At 39.6% G+C, this 15,558-nt stretch overlaps 1 protein-coding gene and 1 non-coding gene across 2 annotated transcripts; one reads left to right on the top strand and one right to left on the bottom strand.

Moving 5' to 3' along the window:
• Window positions 1–6,243: 6,243 nt before the first annotated feature.
• On the bottom strand, window positions 6,244–12,760 carry cry5 (cryptochrome circadian regulator 5). The gene is made up of 11 exons (XM_030048380.1): window positions 12,627–12,760; window positions 11,459–11,675; window positions 10,341–10,535; window positions 10,095–10,213; window positions 9,735–9,889; window positions 9,185–9,325; window positions 8,588–8,755; window positions 8,280–8,420; window positions 8,034–8,185; window positions 6,950–7,170; window positions 6,244–6,835 (listed from the first exon to the last, which is right to left on the bottom strand). Exons 2-11 carry the CDS (start codon window positions 11,671–11,673, stop codon window positions 6,783–6,785), a joined length of 1,560 nt encoding a protein of 519 aa, XP_029904240.1. The 5' UTR covers window positions 11,674–11,675; window positions 12,627–12,760; the 3' UTR covers window positions 6,244–6,782.
• A 1,531-nt stretch (window positions 12,761–14,291) lies between these two features.
• On the top strand, window positions 14,292–14,363 carry trnah-gug (transfer RNA histidin (anticodon GUG)). Its single transcript has one exon. It is a non-coding gene; the product is annotated as a tRNA-His (tRNA).
• Window positions 14,364–15,558: the final 1,195 nt, after the last annotated feature.

The following is a 15,558-nucleotide window of genomic DNA, read 5'->3' as shown; positions in this document are numbered from 1 at the left end:
TCCTGAAAGACCGATAGGAGCTGAAAGAGAGAAGAGAGTGATAACATTAATGCCCTATGATATTTGAAAAATGCTGGAGTTAGTCATAATAGATCACTGTCACAAGACAGGAGACAGTTCAGGAAATTATATCATGATAAAATAAAACATGTATTCTTCCTTTGTGCTGTCCTATAAACTGGAACAAAATGCCATTTAAAACAGGATTAAATATCAACAAAAGACATACTTTGTAAAATAATATATTTTACTCTGGCTTCTACATGATTACCATACAACATTCAGAAGACAAACTTTTTTCCCTGCAGTCAACTCACCATTCAGAAGTTTCCTTTTCTCCTTTGACAGATAGCCCGCAGCACCGACTTAAGGCACTGCAATTTCCAATCAAACATGAGCATGCGTAGGCTGCTGGACTATTTATAGTTAGACTACAAATAGGCACAAGAGCACATCACACTTTCCCAAACTTGCCTTTGGACCATTTTATCAAAAACAATATGCTGACACCAAAACAAAAAAAGCCAGTCAGTAAAGAGTGAGGCAAAATCCTTTCCGAGGGAGAAGAATCCATACTAAGCTCCATGTAAGACACAAGTTTATCCCAGATTTGGTAGTCCTCCAAATGGGAGGAGAGGATTTAGCAAACAGGGTGAATAGTTTTTTTTGTTTTTTTTTTTTACTTGGTGACCAGTCAGTGTGGGATGCATGCCCCCTGGGAAGAAACGGGTCCTTTGTTTGGCCAGCAGTCCGGCTGTGTTTCCTCCACCTGCTTGATACAGACTGTAGTGAGGAATCACATGAGCCTGTTGGTCTGAGGGATCACATCACCATTAAAAGTCCGCTAAAATGCGCCGCAAATTCATGCAGCCATGCAAGCATCCAGTCACGCTGGGTTACTTTTGAAACATAAAAAGTGTTAAGTTACATTGACCGAGTATGAGCTTGTTTATTCTCAAGATATATTTATTTTAAAAAAATCTTCAAAAGCTGTAGAATAAATTGGCATATTTATTCCACAGTTTGGGTTTAGAATTCCTATTTTGCCTATTAAAATAAAAAATACTCATTTTGTCACCAGTTTGGAGTATGAGATGGTGAGGCCCACCAAGGCCTCTGGCATGCATTGTCCTGTGACTGACAATTGCTTTGGACCCCCAGAGGAAAAGCAGTAGGAATAGAACAGCCTTATATAGGCTGATCCTTCTGACTGTTAAAGAGCTATGGGCTCTCATATCCTTATAAAAGCACACGCACGCACACACACACACACACACACAGCCACACACACACACACACATCAAGTGTCTTTTGTTGCTCCAAAGCACTGTGTGTTTTCCTGGTTTGCTTCACAAATAAACACAGTCAACTTGAACATGGATATACAGTCAAGTCCCACACACAACAAAGTAGGCCCATTGCAAAGAGACATATTGAAAATATCAACTATTTAACTTTGTTTGGGTTTTATTTTGTTTTGTTTCAATACCTAACTTTTGTTTCATTAGCAAATTGTTTTCTTCTACCGTTCTCTTTGGTTTGCAACTCTGTGTGGCCTCATCTTGCTTGACAGCTATGGGCACCGTGTTGCCACTTGTGTTGCTCATCACAAATCATTATTAGGAAGAAACAAACTCATAAGATCTAGATATCATCCAAGGTACCTTTGAGACTATGTTTACTGTTTGCCAAACAAACTGTAAACATACAAACCTTTTGGCATCTGGCACTATTACTATGAATTCCAGCTTCTTGAGTGTGTCCTCCTGAGATCATGTTCAAAGATATCAGTCAGAATTTTCTCTCATGTTACTACACGACTCATCAAGTTACACATGCTTGTGTGCCTGCTATTTTATTTTTATTTTTCAAATTCCACCCAGCTATCTATCATGTTTCTCTGTAACTCATGCTGTTTCCATTTTTCCTGCCAAGGAGCTGATGTTGTGAATCAGCTTCAAAATAAGATGTCCACCATTACAAAAAAAAAAAAAAAAAAAAAAAAACAGACTCTTAACTGAGGAAAGAGTAATATTTTAGAGGGTATAATTACTTCTAAAAGTCTGCTGAATCAGCAGTGATAGTGACTTTTTAAAAAATGGCATATGACACATTGGGCCTATCATTTATTCTGAGACACCCTAAACCCACACCATCACTCTCTCGCACACACACACACACACACACACACACACACACACGCCGCACACACAATGACCCTGCTGATAGACATGTATGTGCTGCAGAGCCCTGCGTGGCGACTAGCTGCTGGTCGTCAGAGAGGGAGCTGGAAAACATGGTGGCCTCAGCGTGGTCGGGATATTCTTGTATGGGTGTATACGGAGGGATCAAAGCACAACAGGGTGTGAAAACACTGTAGAAGGCTGGAAATACTGTCACGTTTCTCTGTTTGGCAGTGTCTGCCATATAGTGTGTGACTAAATGGTGGATGGCATGAAAGGGATATCCTCGTGGAAATACCAGATGGCTCTATAGATATTATCTAAACATTCAGCTGGGCATCTTCCATATTATGTTTTCAAATATTTCAGAGGGCCACACAATGCTATGGCCCTTTTCCATTAAACAAACTATCCCATTGATGAAATTAATTTTCTTATGTTGTGGCAATAACAACACTCTAAAAGTTCAGATGGGGAAACATGGGGTGGATGATTTCAACATTGCACCCTCATTGCCTCATGTGTTGCTATGCGTAACAATCAACAAAGTCCAGTTGTGGTTTGGTCTCACAGATTTATAGAGCGACAACAAATGATGCTCGGTGACATCTGTACCTCTGGCTTTGTCTATGCCATTATCATCTTTTGCCAACATAATTGTACCCTCTCAATCAGATGCAGAGGGAGGTGACCAGGAGGCAAATTGCTATCACCAATCATTAGAACTAGGGTGGTAATGGACAAGCCCAGGTCCAGGCCAGTGCTGTTCATTGTGTGTGTGTCATGGGGACATTGATTAATGACAGAGTCTGTAACCTCCTGAGTTCCACTGGGGCAAATCCAGTCAGTCACCATCTCATTTGCCCAACCAGAGAAAAGACTGAGCTCACCGTTTACTTTAGACATGCAGCGTTCTGCAGCAAACAACTTCCTCAACCTTCCTCTGTTTTACAACTTTTAGTATTTTCCTGACCATTTATAGTTTGAGCTATCTATGTCGAATGCCATCCACAAACCAGTGTTTCAGGATGTTCATTTTTCTGTACAATTAAGCAATTTCCCCATTTTTTGTTTGGAGCAGGGTTTCTCTGTTAGCCTCACAAAGGCGCCCATGTGTTGAATGTGACAGAGTGAATACTCACATTTTTAAGAGAGCTATCCAACATGTGGACCTTTTCAGTAAACTTAGACATCATAATGTCAGGAAATCTTTATCTTTTAATCTGGCAACCTGGTGTGGTAATTAAGGTGTGAGAAACATGAGCAAATTTACTAGGATGGTAAACACAGCCAGTAATATCATTGGTAAGAACCAGAAACAGTAATGTTGTCTTGCATGTGTAGACCCAGCAAACTGTGTCGGACACTCACTTTTTGTGGAATTTGAATTGCTGCCATCTCAGAGGCGATGTAAAGGTGTAAGAGCAACTAGGAATGTGTGTTTTTAAAAAAATGCTTCGATCCAAATGCAATAAGCCCAGAAAATTCCTAGCCTGCTCATATGCTTTAAATTAAGAGTTATGTCTGTTGTTCCTGTGGTGTAATGTCCTATTTTATTTTATGTCCTGTATTTTGTCCTATTTTATCTGTTTGTATATTTGCCGTCCTAGATGCTTTCACTAATTTGCAGCTTGCAAAGCAGAAGACACCTTTTCCCAGGTGGACAATAAAGACCTATTGTCTTGTGAAGAGCTTTATTCTCCACTGGTGGTGAACAAAACAGTCTGAGGTTAAATTGTAGGTGGCTGAAGACTTTAAAAATTAAAGGCTGCTGAAGAATACTGCTGAAGATCTTGCTAGCTAGATCAACTTTGGTTTCTCCAACTGGCAGAATTGTCATGTAAAATGAGATTTAACTGTTTGATATTAATGCCTGGGCCGCGAATGAACTCCTGAGATAAATCACGGCTATTAAAGCTGCATGGAACACCGGCCGCATTGGAACATGCTGTTCTAATCCAACTGGAATATTACAGCGGCGAAGGTCCAAGATGGTTTGAGTTGTGAGGTGTCGACATGGCCTGTGCGCTACGGGTAGACAGACAGATATAAAGGGCACGCCAACAGACTGACAGGGCACCAGGAAGTTATAATCCTGGTTCCAAACATTGACTAGTGGGCACTATTCAGGACTGGGGCCAACTCAATATGTTTATCAGACAAGATCACAAGTATATAATATACACACCCCATCAGGTCATCTTTTCCTGCAACAAATAAGAAAAGAATAATCAATAAATCTATTATCAAAGGGGGAATTGAGTGATATGAACACTGGGGGAGCTCTAGTTAGACCTGTTTGTCTGCGTTGTGGAAATCAAGCTGTAGATGGTGTAGATGAGCCGTGAGGATTTATCATCAGGGCAGCCTGATGATAACACACACACACACACACACACACACACACACACACAACCATGACATACTGTCATGCACAGTTGGACTGCAGGCTGTTTTGATGTTTGACAGGTCTCTGTGGAAACTGAACTTGGCTTTGTAACACCGTCTGGCCTGCTGTTGAGGCTGTGACATCATCCTCTGGATATTCACACCAGTGTCGGCTCCAAGGAAGCAGAAACAGGAGAAGACTTGACCTCCAAGGACAGCTGTATGCCACCCCCATGTCACACATGCACATGCATATATTCATCATAGACAAGCAGTACATACTGACAGTGCACTCAGTCGACAATACGCGCAGTGATCACGGTGTGTTGTTTTGTAATAACTGATGGGCCTCAGCTTAGGTTGCATGAGTGACAGAACCTGACTGCTGCAGGATTAATTAGTTTGGACTTTTATTCTGCCAGTGTCCTACTGATCCCTTGAAACTACATTTTTCACAATTGATAGCAAAAATGAAAAAATTGAAAGCAAAAATGAGAAAAAATAAAATACGATAAAATTGAAAAATGAATTTCAAAACAAAGAGAAACCACAGTAATGCCACGCAGGTTGAGATTTCTGCTCACTGGAGGTGTACAGTGGAACTGTAATTTTAATTAATGATAAAATCTTGAACTAAAAATATTGAATGGGTATTTTTACAGTACTGCTGAATATTGGATTTATGGAAGTTCTACAGGATGGCAATACCCTTTTGTCACTCCCTCTCCCACACATGATTAATATAACTTAAACAGATTATTTTTTATGAGGATTCCCATCATCAGGTGTCTCCAAATGTTCCCCACTGATCTTTTTAAATTTGATATGGAAAAACAATGTTCTCTCTGACCCTTTAGCTGAAGAAGGACTTAACATTTTGAATTTTACGGTATTTAACCAAATTCAACTTGATTAAATTATAACCTAAGTTTATGGAATATTTTCCTCCGTTTTTATTTCAGTAAAAATCAGTGGTCTTAATTTTCTGTTGATATGTCTTTACACTCCCTGTACAACTGGCTAACTCCCATCAGCAAATCTTATTGTGTTGAGCTCTTCTCTTTAAACATAATTACTGTCCTCACAACTGTATCCTGTGAACAATACCTTCATCCCAGACAGAAACAAAGCACTGGGCTTGCATAACTGGTTGTAAACAACATAAAAACTATAAATTAACTTTTGCACATAAATGGTGAAATATACGGTTATGGTTATGTTCACATTTCTCTTTGGCAGTTAGATATGGTTATCAAGTTAATTATAGTATAGTGTCTATCACAAAAAAAGCCTTGATGCACTATCTTTAAATCAGTGTCTCCCTTCTATTAATGAGGATTCTGTAATTGATAGAAAGTGCACCAACACTTGTATTACAACTCCACCTGATAGAGACTAACTCATTCTGCAAGTATAACTAGAGTGACCTCTACTGGCAATGGTAAGGGTTAGGGAAATCTCAGTACTGCACTGGAGTTTGTAGCTCATAGCCATTAGTTTCCCTTAAGACTGACTTGCAGACTGATTCACCAGAATCTGACCTTTCACTATATGGAAGAACATAAACATCTGAAACATTAACAAGCCATTATGTGAAAATCATGCTGCTCATCTATATTATCTTCATACAAATTAGCATGGTAAAATCACCCTAATTTTTGTGCATGCTATATATTAATATTTGAAATTTATTTTGGACACATTTTACATGAAGTGGATACAGTTGAGATAAAAAATAAAACCATTTACACACAACAAAATAATCAACAAATTACTGCAATATAACTTTGTAAATCAAATTCCCCTTTTTAGTCATAGCAAACAGGAAAAGGTCCTCTAGTGAGGCAGGCATAGATTGCCTTGCCCCCATGTACAACCATATAAACAAGATTATAATCTAAATCGAGACCATATGCATGGAAAGAATATCACAAAATATTGGACAAGTTTAGCAAAAATCTAAGACTTAACAGTATTACAAAAAACTGATACAGTAATATAATATTAAAAAAGTTGAAAACAAAAATGTTAAAGCAGTATGAAATTTACCATAGTCCCTACAGTATCCAATAAAGACTCCAAAAGAGAGGTAGATATAATGGACTTCTTGCCCACGTAAACAAAAGAGTCTCTGCCTGTGCAGCAACACCCTCATGAATCTGGAAAGCAAGATCATGCTTTAAACAGCTGCTGCATTATTCGTTTGTCACATTACTTTTTCTTCTTCAGCATGTCCACAACAGATGGAGCCTTGCGTTTTTTACCTTGAAAAGAAAAAAAAATAGACAAATAATTTGGATGCAGTTTTAACATAATGTCTACAACAAAATGAAGCATAGGTGTCAAATATGATAAGAGTACTACAGTTTCCTCAGTACCTGTCTTTTTGCTGGGTGACTCAGTGAGGTCTGGGGATCTCTTGGCATAAGCGATCTTCATCCTCTGGATGTTCTTTTTGCTGATCACTTCATGCTCTACAACGGGATGTGGGTAGTCTTTACCCACAATGCATCCTGCTGCCTGCTGGACGCTGCGAGGAGCTTTCCAAGGCTCATAGATATACTGGGCAGGGAACTTCTTCAGGAGAGGGAGGTACTTCCTAGAGCACATATTGTGATTCATAACTGGTGAATGTTTAGTTTTTAAAACATTTTCTTTTATAACAATATTTTCCATACTGGTGTTTTTGTATGTTTTTGTTTGTTTACTACAGTGCACACATTACCACCAACCATTTTCGAAAGCACATAATACCGGTTAAGATTTCTGAATATGTATTTGAGTTACCTTAAAAAAAAAAAAAAAAAAAAAAAAATCAAATGTTAAGGTGATAAAACTTACTGTTGATCTGGTTAACATTTGTTCTTAGTCATGGGTGTTTGATTTTAGTTCATAAAACAATCTTTTTCCTGGTGCAAATGTACTTTCTGTGTATAAAAATATAGCCAGACTAAAAATCATGACATTTTAAAAAAGAAGCCAAACCCGCATCATCCTTATCAAAATGTCCATGTTGTTGTTGTTTGTCTTATGGGTTAGGGTTAGGGTTAGTGTTTTTGTTTTTTTGTTTTTTCCCAACCAAACAGCATGTGAATGCAATGCTCTTTGGCAGTTGACTTTGGAGTCTCAGATGTCAGTGTTTGGAACCAGAACCATTTGGACCAGAATAGATGAAGACTTTTCAAATCAATGTGAGCATTAAACTAAACTAAGTTACCATACAACAATAAAATTCACAATAAAGTTCACTGTCGAATCTCAAGCAAATCCAAAGTTTCTGCAAGTTGATTTTTGTACTGTTCTGAAATAAATGGAAAATGAACTGCTGTCTAAAAGGTAGGAAAACAACATTCAAACATCTAGAAAATATGCTATGCTGGGAAAACAGTAGGCAGTACTGTATGTGTGCATGTCATGCATGTCTCATTCAGGATAAAATGAGTATCAGGGTTATGATCTTACTTGATATAATCTCCATTTTTGTCTGTCTTCTTCCCAAAAGCGATGGGGGAGTAGACCCTGAAGTACTGGTGGAAGAAGGCACTGGCTGAGAGCCACTGCCAGTTCCCAGCATTCAGAGCCCAGTCGCCGTCCAGTAAAAGCTCCTCAAACACCTGCAGGAGAACAGGACAGAGTGTTGATATGCTGAGGACGATATCATGCTCACCTAGGCTCACGGTAGAGAGCAAAGCAAGCAGACCTACACACCTTCTGTCCCTCTTCCCAGCTTATCCAGAGGTCTCCCCTGGTGAGGAAACAGGCCACAGCATGTCTGGCCAGGTGGTGGATCCAGCCCTCCTGCCTCAACTGAGTCATGATGGCATCAATGAAGGGGAAACCTGTCCGAGCCTTAAAAGAAATGTGTGATGACAGATGTTATTTATGATACTGGGAATCAGATGGATTACAAATTACTGGAGATAATCTAGCAGACTGTTCTTCCAATGGTGGTGAATTCCCTTAATGAGACATATTTCTCTTTTCCCTTTAAAATGATTCCCTCTCAGACTCAGTACCTCTCTCCATGCAGCCAGATACTCTGTGTTGGTGTCCCAGTCGATCTGTGTGCACACAGGGTTGCCCACCATCTTGTTGAAATTGGGGATGCCCACACTGGCCGTGTAGAAGAACTCTCTCCACAGTAACTGGCCATGCAGGGAAACTGGGGGATCTGAGTGCTTCTTCTGCAAATATAATGCAATAGTCAGATGAGTCTGGCTTTCATAAGATTTCATTTATGGCACAGTGATTATGGCTAAAATGATTATTCATTCACTCACTATTTGCATTGATATGATTATTCATCATTATTATTATCCTTAATTCAACTTTATTTTAAAATTTGAGGTTTTTGATTGTTGTTGTGATCAAGGAGGGTCTAAAGTGTGGGGGGTATCATCTGCATTCATCATTTTCAGAATGTGGGCACTGTCAACAGCTATACATATAAACGTGAATATTTGACAATTGTTAACTCTAGAAACCAAACTTGTGACATGCACACATGCACCATTAACTGTGCAGCCTTCTTCACAGCATACTACCTGCGAAATGCAGTAAATGATTGGAAGAACTGGATTGTGAATGGAAGAACAGTGAATGATGAAACTCACCCCCTGGTAGACGTCTGTCAGTCTCCACCAGAAGGTACGTGCAGACAGGCACCCAAAGGTGACATACGGACTGAGAACAGTGGTACTGGGGCTTAAAGAGTTTGGGGACGTCTGGGGCTTCTCAAAACTACAAATCCATCCCTAGATGATGGAAACAAATAAAACATATAAGATAACATTAAAAAAAAAATCAGAAAGAGCATACAGGTTACAACAACATGGTTCAATAAAACACTTCAGTGCTAGTGGTGGATGTTGGTTTACTCAGAGTGAATCCTCCACTGAAGGGCGGCTCTTAGGTATTGATGTCTGTACAACTTCTCCATGCATTTTTAATGCTCTTTAAGATCTTAGCTACTACAATTTTTTTCACTAAACTATATAGTAGAACCGTGTTTCCCCTGCAGCTGATTAGCTGTAGTATAAAGAGGAGCTCTTACCTGACCTAATATTTGTATTGGTCTCAGTGGAAGGTTTCAGATGGTGATGCAAACCCAACCCAAGAAGAAAAAGAAAAAAAGAAAAAATAAACTTTGTGAAACCAAAGTACCGTTCTTTTCATATGCTCATCCAGTCTCTTCAGTGCCTCCTGCTCTCCTCCTGGAAACTTCTCCTCACTCAGAGATGCTGTGTCATATCCAAGCTCCTCTAAAGTGGGGATCCCATATTTCTTCTCATGTTTGTCTGTGTAAGGTGTCTTCACACCTGTTGTGAAAGAGAGAGCACGTTTCAACTGATCTAGACTTTTTAGGTTTAACTCACATATGTTTAACTAACTGGTTTTAGTGTTTTTTTCTTTTGTCAAACACTTGACTCTGAAAGCACATAATATATCATGATTTTAGCACAATAACATGTTAATTCACTGACACTGTCCAGAGAAATTGTAATTATGCAGTGTTGTTATGACCTTTCATGTCGTCTATAGTTGGAGCAGGAACCGGTCTTTTAGGGGGACCAAGGGTCTTCACTACTGACTGCAGTCGGTTGTAAGTAAGAGGAGCCTTCCCGTTGTTTTCTTCTATTATCCTACAAAGCCATAAATCACAGTCAGTCATCTCCACTGAAATGATGCGATGCAGCACTAGTGTACTGGGCTTGATCAAATATATCAGCAGTTACAGCTGAGTGGCCATTGAGTAAAAGGTTAACGGACCTGTCTATGTTGTAGAGTGTGTGGGAGATTTTATAGATGACTTCAACTCCATGTTCTTTGGCCAGCGTGGTCACCTTCTTATCCGTGCTCAGGCTGTAGGGCTCTGTGTCGTACTCGTAGGTCAGCTTTGTTACGTTCCACTTGTTGAACAGCTTGGGAAACACCTCCTCCGGTTTCCCTCTCACAACAAACAATCTAAAGGAGGCAAACACAAAGGGATTATACCTGCTCTGGTTCATCTTGACTAAACATCATCTGCCTCCAGTGGTGTAGTCTACGTGATACGCAGGTATACGGCGTATACCCACTAGAAAAGGTCCCGAATTTCCGTATAACCACTTAAAAATGCACAAAGATACGTATCAGTATGTTTTTTTGACATAACGTTCACTTTCCCGTTCATAAAGTCGCCTTCTCTGTGTTACGAAGCGGGCTCTTTTTGAACATAGGGGCTTCTGTCAGGCGTGACATTTCAGGGGACACTACAGCTGGAGCTAATGTTAACGTTTCAGAAAGGGAGCCTGTTTTTGTGTGTGTGCGTGTGTGTGTGAGTGTGTGTGTGCGCGCAAGCACACGCATGTGCGCACGAGCGTGCATGTGCGTGCGCACGTATACCCACTAGAATAAACTAGACTACACCACTGTCTGCCTCCATCCAGCCTGACTATTCGCTCTTATGGCATTTATTATCTTATGATAAAAATGATTGTATCTTTAACAACACGCACAAACTTCTTTGATTTGTGTATTGCTAACAAGGTGTGTTGTGCATTGCATTTAAGTTACTCTTCAACAGGCTGGGAAAAGGGCATGGAAATCTGCATGATACACAGGCTACAAGCTTTGTTACATAAACATTAGTGGAGCAAGTAACAATGTCTGTTGATAAAACATTTTCTCTTTGTGCACCTCCAACTTTTAACCACAACTTAACAATTAATTTGTTACTATCTAAACTGACAACAGCATGTATTTGCATGTGTTGAAAGTGTTAAGTTTTGTTTTTTTTTTTTTCCATTTGTCAGTGTATGGTGTTGCCTTTCTGTGTGTTACCAATAAGCTATATGCGATTGGTCTTTGGTACTCAACATCTGTGAATGTCACGCTTCCTGTTCTACCTGGAGTTTAGTTTCCTGAGGCTGCAGTCCAGGTCTTTGAGGGCTCCAATCAGAAACCTCCAGCGGTTGATGCCAACATGGGTGCTGTTGTAGCTGTACGGGTCCAGGACAAACACAGGGTAGAGCTCCTTACACTCCCTGAGAGCAGCCACCAACGCCGGGTTGTCATGCAGCCTGAGTCCCTTGCGGAACCAGTGGATACATGTATGGGCCATGACTGTGAACATAAACTTGTACTATAAATAATCAGGGATGGGATTTAATAGGATTACATATTTAGAATACAAAATATGAATAACAGTAATCCATTATTGTTACAGCTTAAAATAGGGTGATCAGATACCACTATTTTCTCTAAACATCCTTGAAAACAATGGATAAAACATAACAGTTAGAGGCAAATTGTGCCAGCCAGCAATGAAACTTCTTCCAGCACCGGAAACCTCAAGAGAAATATACTTGAATTGAGTCATCTTTTTATTTGGATAATGCCCATTATCCTAAGCTAGATTCTGGTTAAGTTGAGTATTTGCTGTCATGACATTTTGATGACATCTAGTGACAGTCAGCTGCAGGTAATCTGGAAATTACTGTATAACAAATCCATAAGTAAGGAACCGTTTTAAGAAAAAATGGTTTGCCTTAACTGAGCTGCTTCCTGAAAAGTGCTAAAGTAACAAATAGGAAAAACATAGTATTCTTAAAGTAATGCAAGAGCGTACGTTACAGATGACATTTTGCAGCATGAACTCAGTACTCTGTGATGGCATACATACCAAAAGTTAGTCACCTAACCATGTACATAAATAAACTACTGGTTTGATTTTGATAGGCTGGTTACTACATTTGTTGGTGCCTCTGTTGCAAATCTGAGCTCCTTCTAAATGCATGTTAATGTTGTTGTGATAACGTCCATAACATTTCACGATGCTGTTTGAGACTTTCACCGGATATGAGAGGAGATTCACGTATTTAGGCATAAAAGACAAGACGCTTTGGAGAGCAAGTCTGAAGTCGTCAGCCACCCCCCACATGGTTGACTTCTCAGCATAAATGTGACATGGTTGGCTTTTAAACTGAAGGAGCAACACATCAACGACGTGTGACATCTCTACACTAAATCAGGACCATGCATGTACAACTGTAAATGTTAAATTGTGCAGCTTACCTTTGAGTTTGTCGCGCAAATTTCCTCCCTAAGTTTCAAGACGTTGTGTAAACTGGAAGCATTTGTTTGGTAACATCCGCGATGCGTGTTACAAAACGTAGGCGGGCCCCTGCTGCATGTGATGCAGGGATCGGCCAATCAGAGCAGAGATAGCGAGGCCATGGGACGGCCATATTACCATAAGGAATAGCTGTCGTTTTGCCAATTGTCCACCAGATGTCGCTGTTTCACACAATATTGGAGGTACATAATCAAAGCCCTGTGACAAGTGAGAGGTTCTCTGCAATGAACCGCCTCAGAGCAAAAAGTGTGGAGGTTTTCATCCTGTAACACCACCGCAGCTTCACTGATTAGTGTCCAGCTGCAAGTGTGTTAATTTAGTTGGTATAATCAACCGCTGTAGTGCTTGGGTTACACAACAAATCCATGAAAAGCTTATTGCAGTAGTTTGGGTCAGTAGTTTAGGATGAGGCTCACTGCGAAGATAAACAGAGTGCTTTGAGGTCTTTCAGTTATTAAAATGAACTTGCAGACTTCCAGTTGACATTACATCCAAAGATCTGAGCAATACCAGCTTTTTAAATATCCTTTTTTTAGCCTACTGTAAAAATTTCAAAACCTAAACCCAGGAATTCTGCTATCTATAAAACGATCTTGAAAGTGTCACTAAAAGTCAGAATGGGATGGCCTCTGGTATTTCAGCTTCAGAGATAGAAAAAAATCACAGCTGTCAGGTTTAAAAAGGTAATTGCTTCCGAGATAAATTCCTGAGAGGCCTGTTGAATTGAAAAGGTCTTCAGAACCAAGTGTGCTGATATCTTTGTAAATCAACTTTACGATTTCAAGCATGGAAATGTCTCTAAGGGCATCTGTCGCTTACAATCCAGTGTCAGATACTCAGGTTTCTGGACTGAACCTTGCAAATATTTGGACTGCTCACTCACAGAATAAGACAAAAAAGCTGAGTGCACATTTTCTTCTTTTGCTGGCATGGACTGTTTTATTTTGTTAGACCAAGTATGAGTGCAGGAATTTGACAGGCAATATTTAAGATATATCTTCTACTTAGTCATTTTAAACCGAATAAAGTGAGGCTATTCAAAATAAAGGAGTTTGTAGTCTAAGGGAATTGATTTTCAAAGAAGGTCACAGAGAACTCCAGAATATGAGTTTTGCGAAAATGAGAAACAGTTTAGTTTTACCATAATTTAATTCACCAAAAGGGTCCTGTTTAAGGAATGCATATGGATGACAGGTTATAGAAGTTTCTCCACTGCAGTTACTTAAATGCATGTGGAGGCCAGACAATATACAAAACCCTAAAATTGAATTACTGGGATAAAATATTGAAACTGACTGGCCTATGAACTTTATGTTTATGGAACTATGACATAGAAAGGTTTGAACAAAATCTTTTAATTATTTATTTATTTTTAAGTTGAGCCACCCGCGACCCTTGTGAGGATAAGCGGTTTAGAAGATGGATGAATGAATGAATGAATGAATGAACTTGAGCCATAGGAGCTATTAGAGTTACCTCGAGACCACTGACTGACATGCACCAACTGTTACATTTAATGAGATGAGGAGTCAGAGGTTGCACAGGACTCAGATTAGGCTACTGTGTCCTCGCCGCTGTTTGCATGCAGTAGCTCATCGTAGCTCGCCGTGATCGTATAGTGGTTAGTACTCTGCGTTGTGGCCGCAGCAACCTCGGTTCGAATCCGAGTCACGGCATTGTGGGACAATGTCACGGCAGATGGGCTGTGTTTTGAAAACACCTGGACGCTGAGCTGACCACCTCTTCTCTCAAAGAGGAAAGGGAAATCTTGAGCCGCTATTTAGTTAAGGCGAGAATTCATCGCTCCATGCTGTGCTGTTGTCGCTGTTGTCTCTGTTGCCTGCAGCTAGTGCTCAAGTTTTTCGCTTGTATTTGAAAAGACTGTAGTTTGGCAAATAGCTGCAAGATTTTGTGGCTGAAAGTCACAGGGACAAATCAAAGTCAGGACACTTTAGTAGGTCAACCTGCGCAATCTAATACAATCTAATATAACTGTTCTGCTATAAAACTGACTTTTATGATGCCTATAACACCCAGGTTTTCTTTTTGTCACAGTAATAGAGGTGTTCATTCAGTTCTAAGTTTGGCATTGAGCCCATAGTTAGTGCTGCTCTTGTACTGGACTGCATTATATTGAGAGGTGTTTCTACTATTCTGTGTCCCTGATGTATATAAATAGGGAGGACAAAAAAATAGAAACACCTCTCAATATAATGTTGTCCAGTGCAAGACCTCTGCAAACTACAACCTCAATAATAAACATAGAATTAAATTTACACATTCTCCACAATGTCAACAAAAACTGAATATTATAAACTTTCTTAAAAGGTAGAATTTATAGCAGAGCTGTTGCATTGAACTGTATTAGATTGTACAGGTGGACTTAATAAAGTGGCCACTGAGTGTATGTAGGTTAACTTCCTGGCTAGCCTATAGTAACCCAACCTTCAAAATTACATGTGTAAATCACCCTGAAGACATGGGCAGGGAACAAGAAACCATTCTGTCTAATTGAACTGGTCAGATGGACATACACAACAGCTGAGATAAATATAAATATAAAGTGTTTTATTGCAACCACTTAGGAAGAGTAGCAAAAACATTCAAATTCAAACATGAGAACATTTCAACCTTACATTGCCTTAGATGCAAACTCTGCCACATAAAGCAGTATGTGGTGCAATATCAAGTATGTTTTACAGAACTGGCAACCAACTGCCTACTCTCTGGTCAGCTGGAACATTAAACTTTCCTTTATTGTAATCACAGTAAAGAAGAAAATGAAAGAGTAATATAGTCATCATTTCAGAGAATATTTCAACATTCCATTGCTTAGATACAAACAGAAAGTGGTGCAACACTGAGGAATGA

This window comes from Myripristis murdjan, chromosome 3 (assembly GCF_902150065.1).
Source record: "Myripristis murdjan chromosome 3, fMyrMur1.1, whole genome shotgun sequence".
Lineage (NCBI taxonomy): Eukaryota > Metazoa > Chordata > Actinopteri > Holocentriformes > Holocentridae > Myripristis > Myripristis murdjan.
This window is presented reverse-complemented; position numbering and strand designations above follow the sequence as displayed.

What these genes read in the sequence shown, in the direction of transcription:
- cry5 (XM_030048380.1), bottom strand. Translation starts at nt 11,673, where the DNA reads ATGGCCCATACATGTATCCACTGGTTCCGCAAGGGACTCAGGCTGCAT. An exon ending in ATCTGGCTGCATGGAGAGAG is followed by an intron (nt 8,421 to 8,587) that starts GTACTGAGTCTG and finishes ATTTCTTTTAAG; the next exon opens with GCTCGGACAGGTTTCCCCTT. An exon ending in GTCACCCAGCAAAAAGACAG is followed by an intron (nt 6,836 to 6,949) that starts GTACTGAGGAAA and finishes TTTCTTTTCAAG; the next exon opens with GTAAAAAACGCAAGGCTCCA.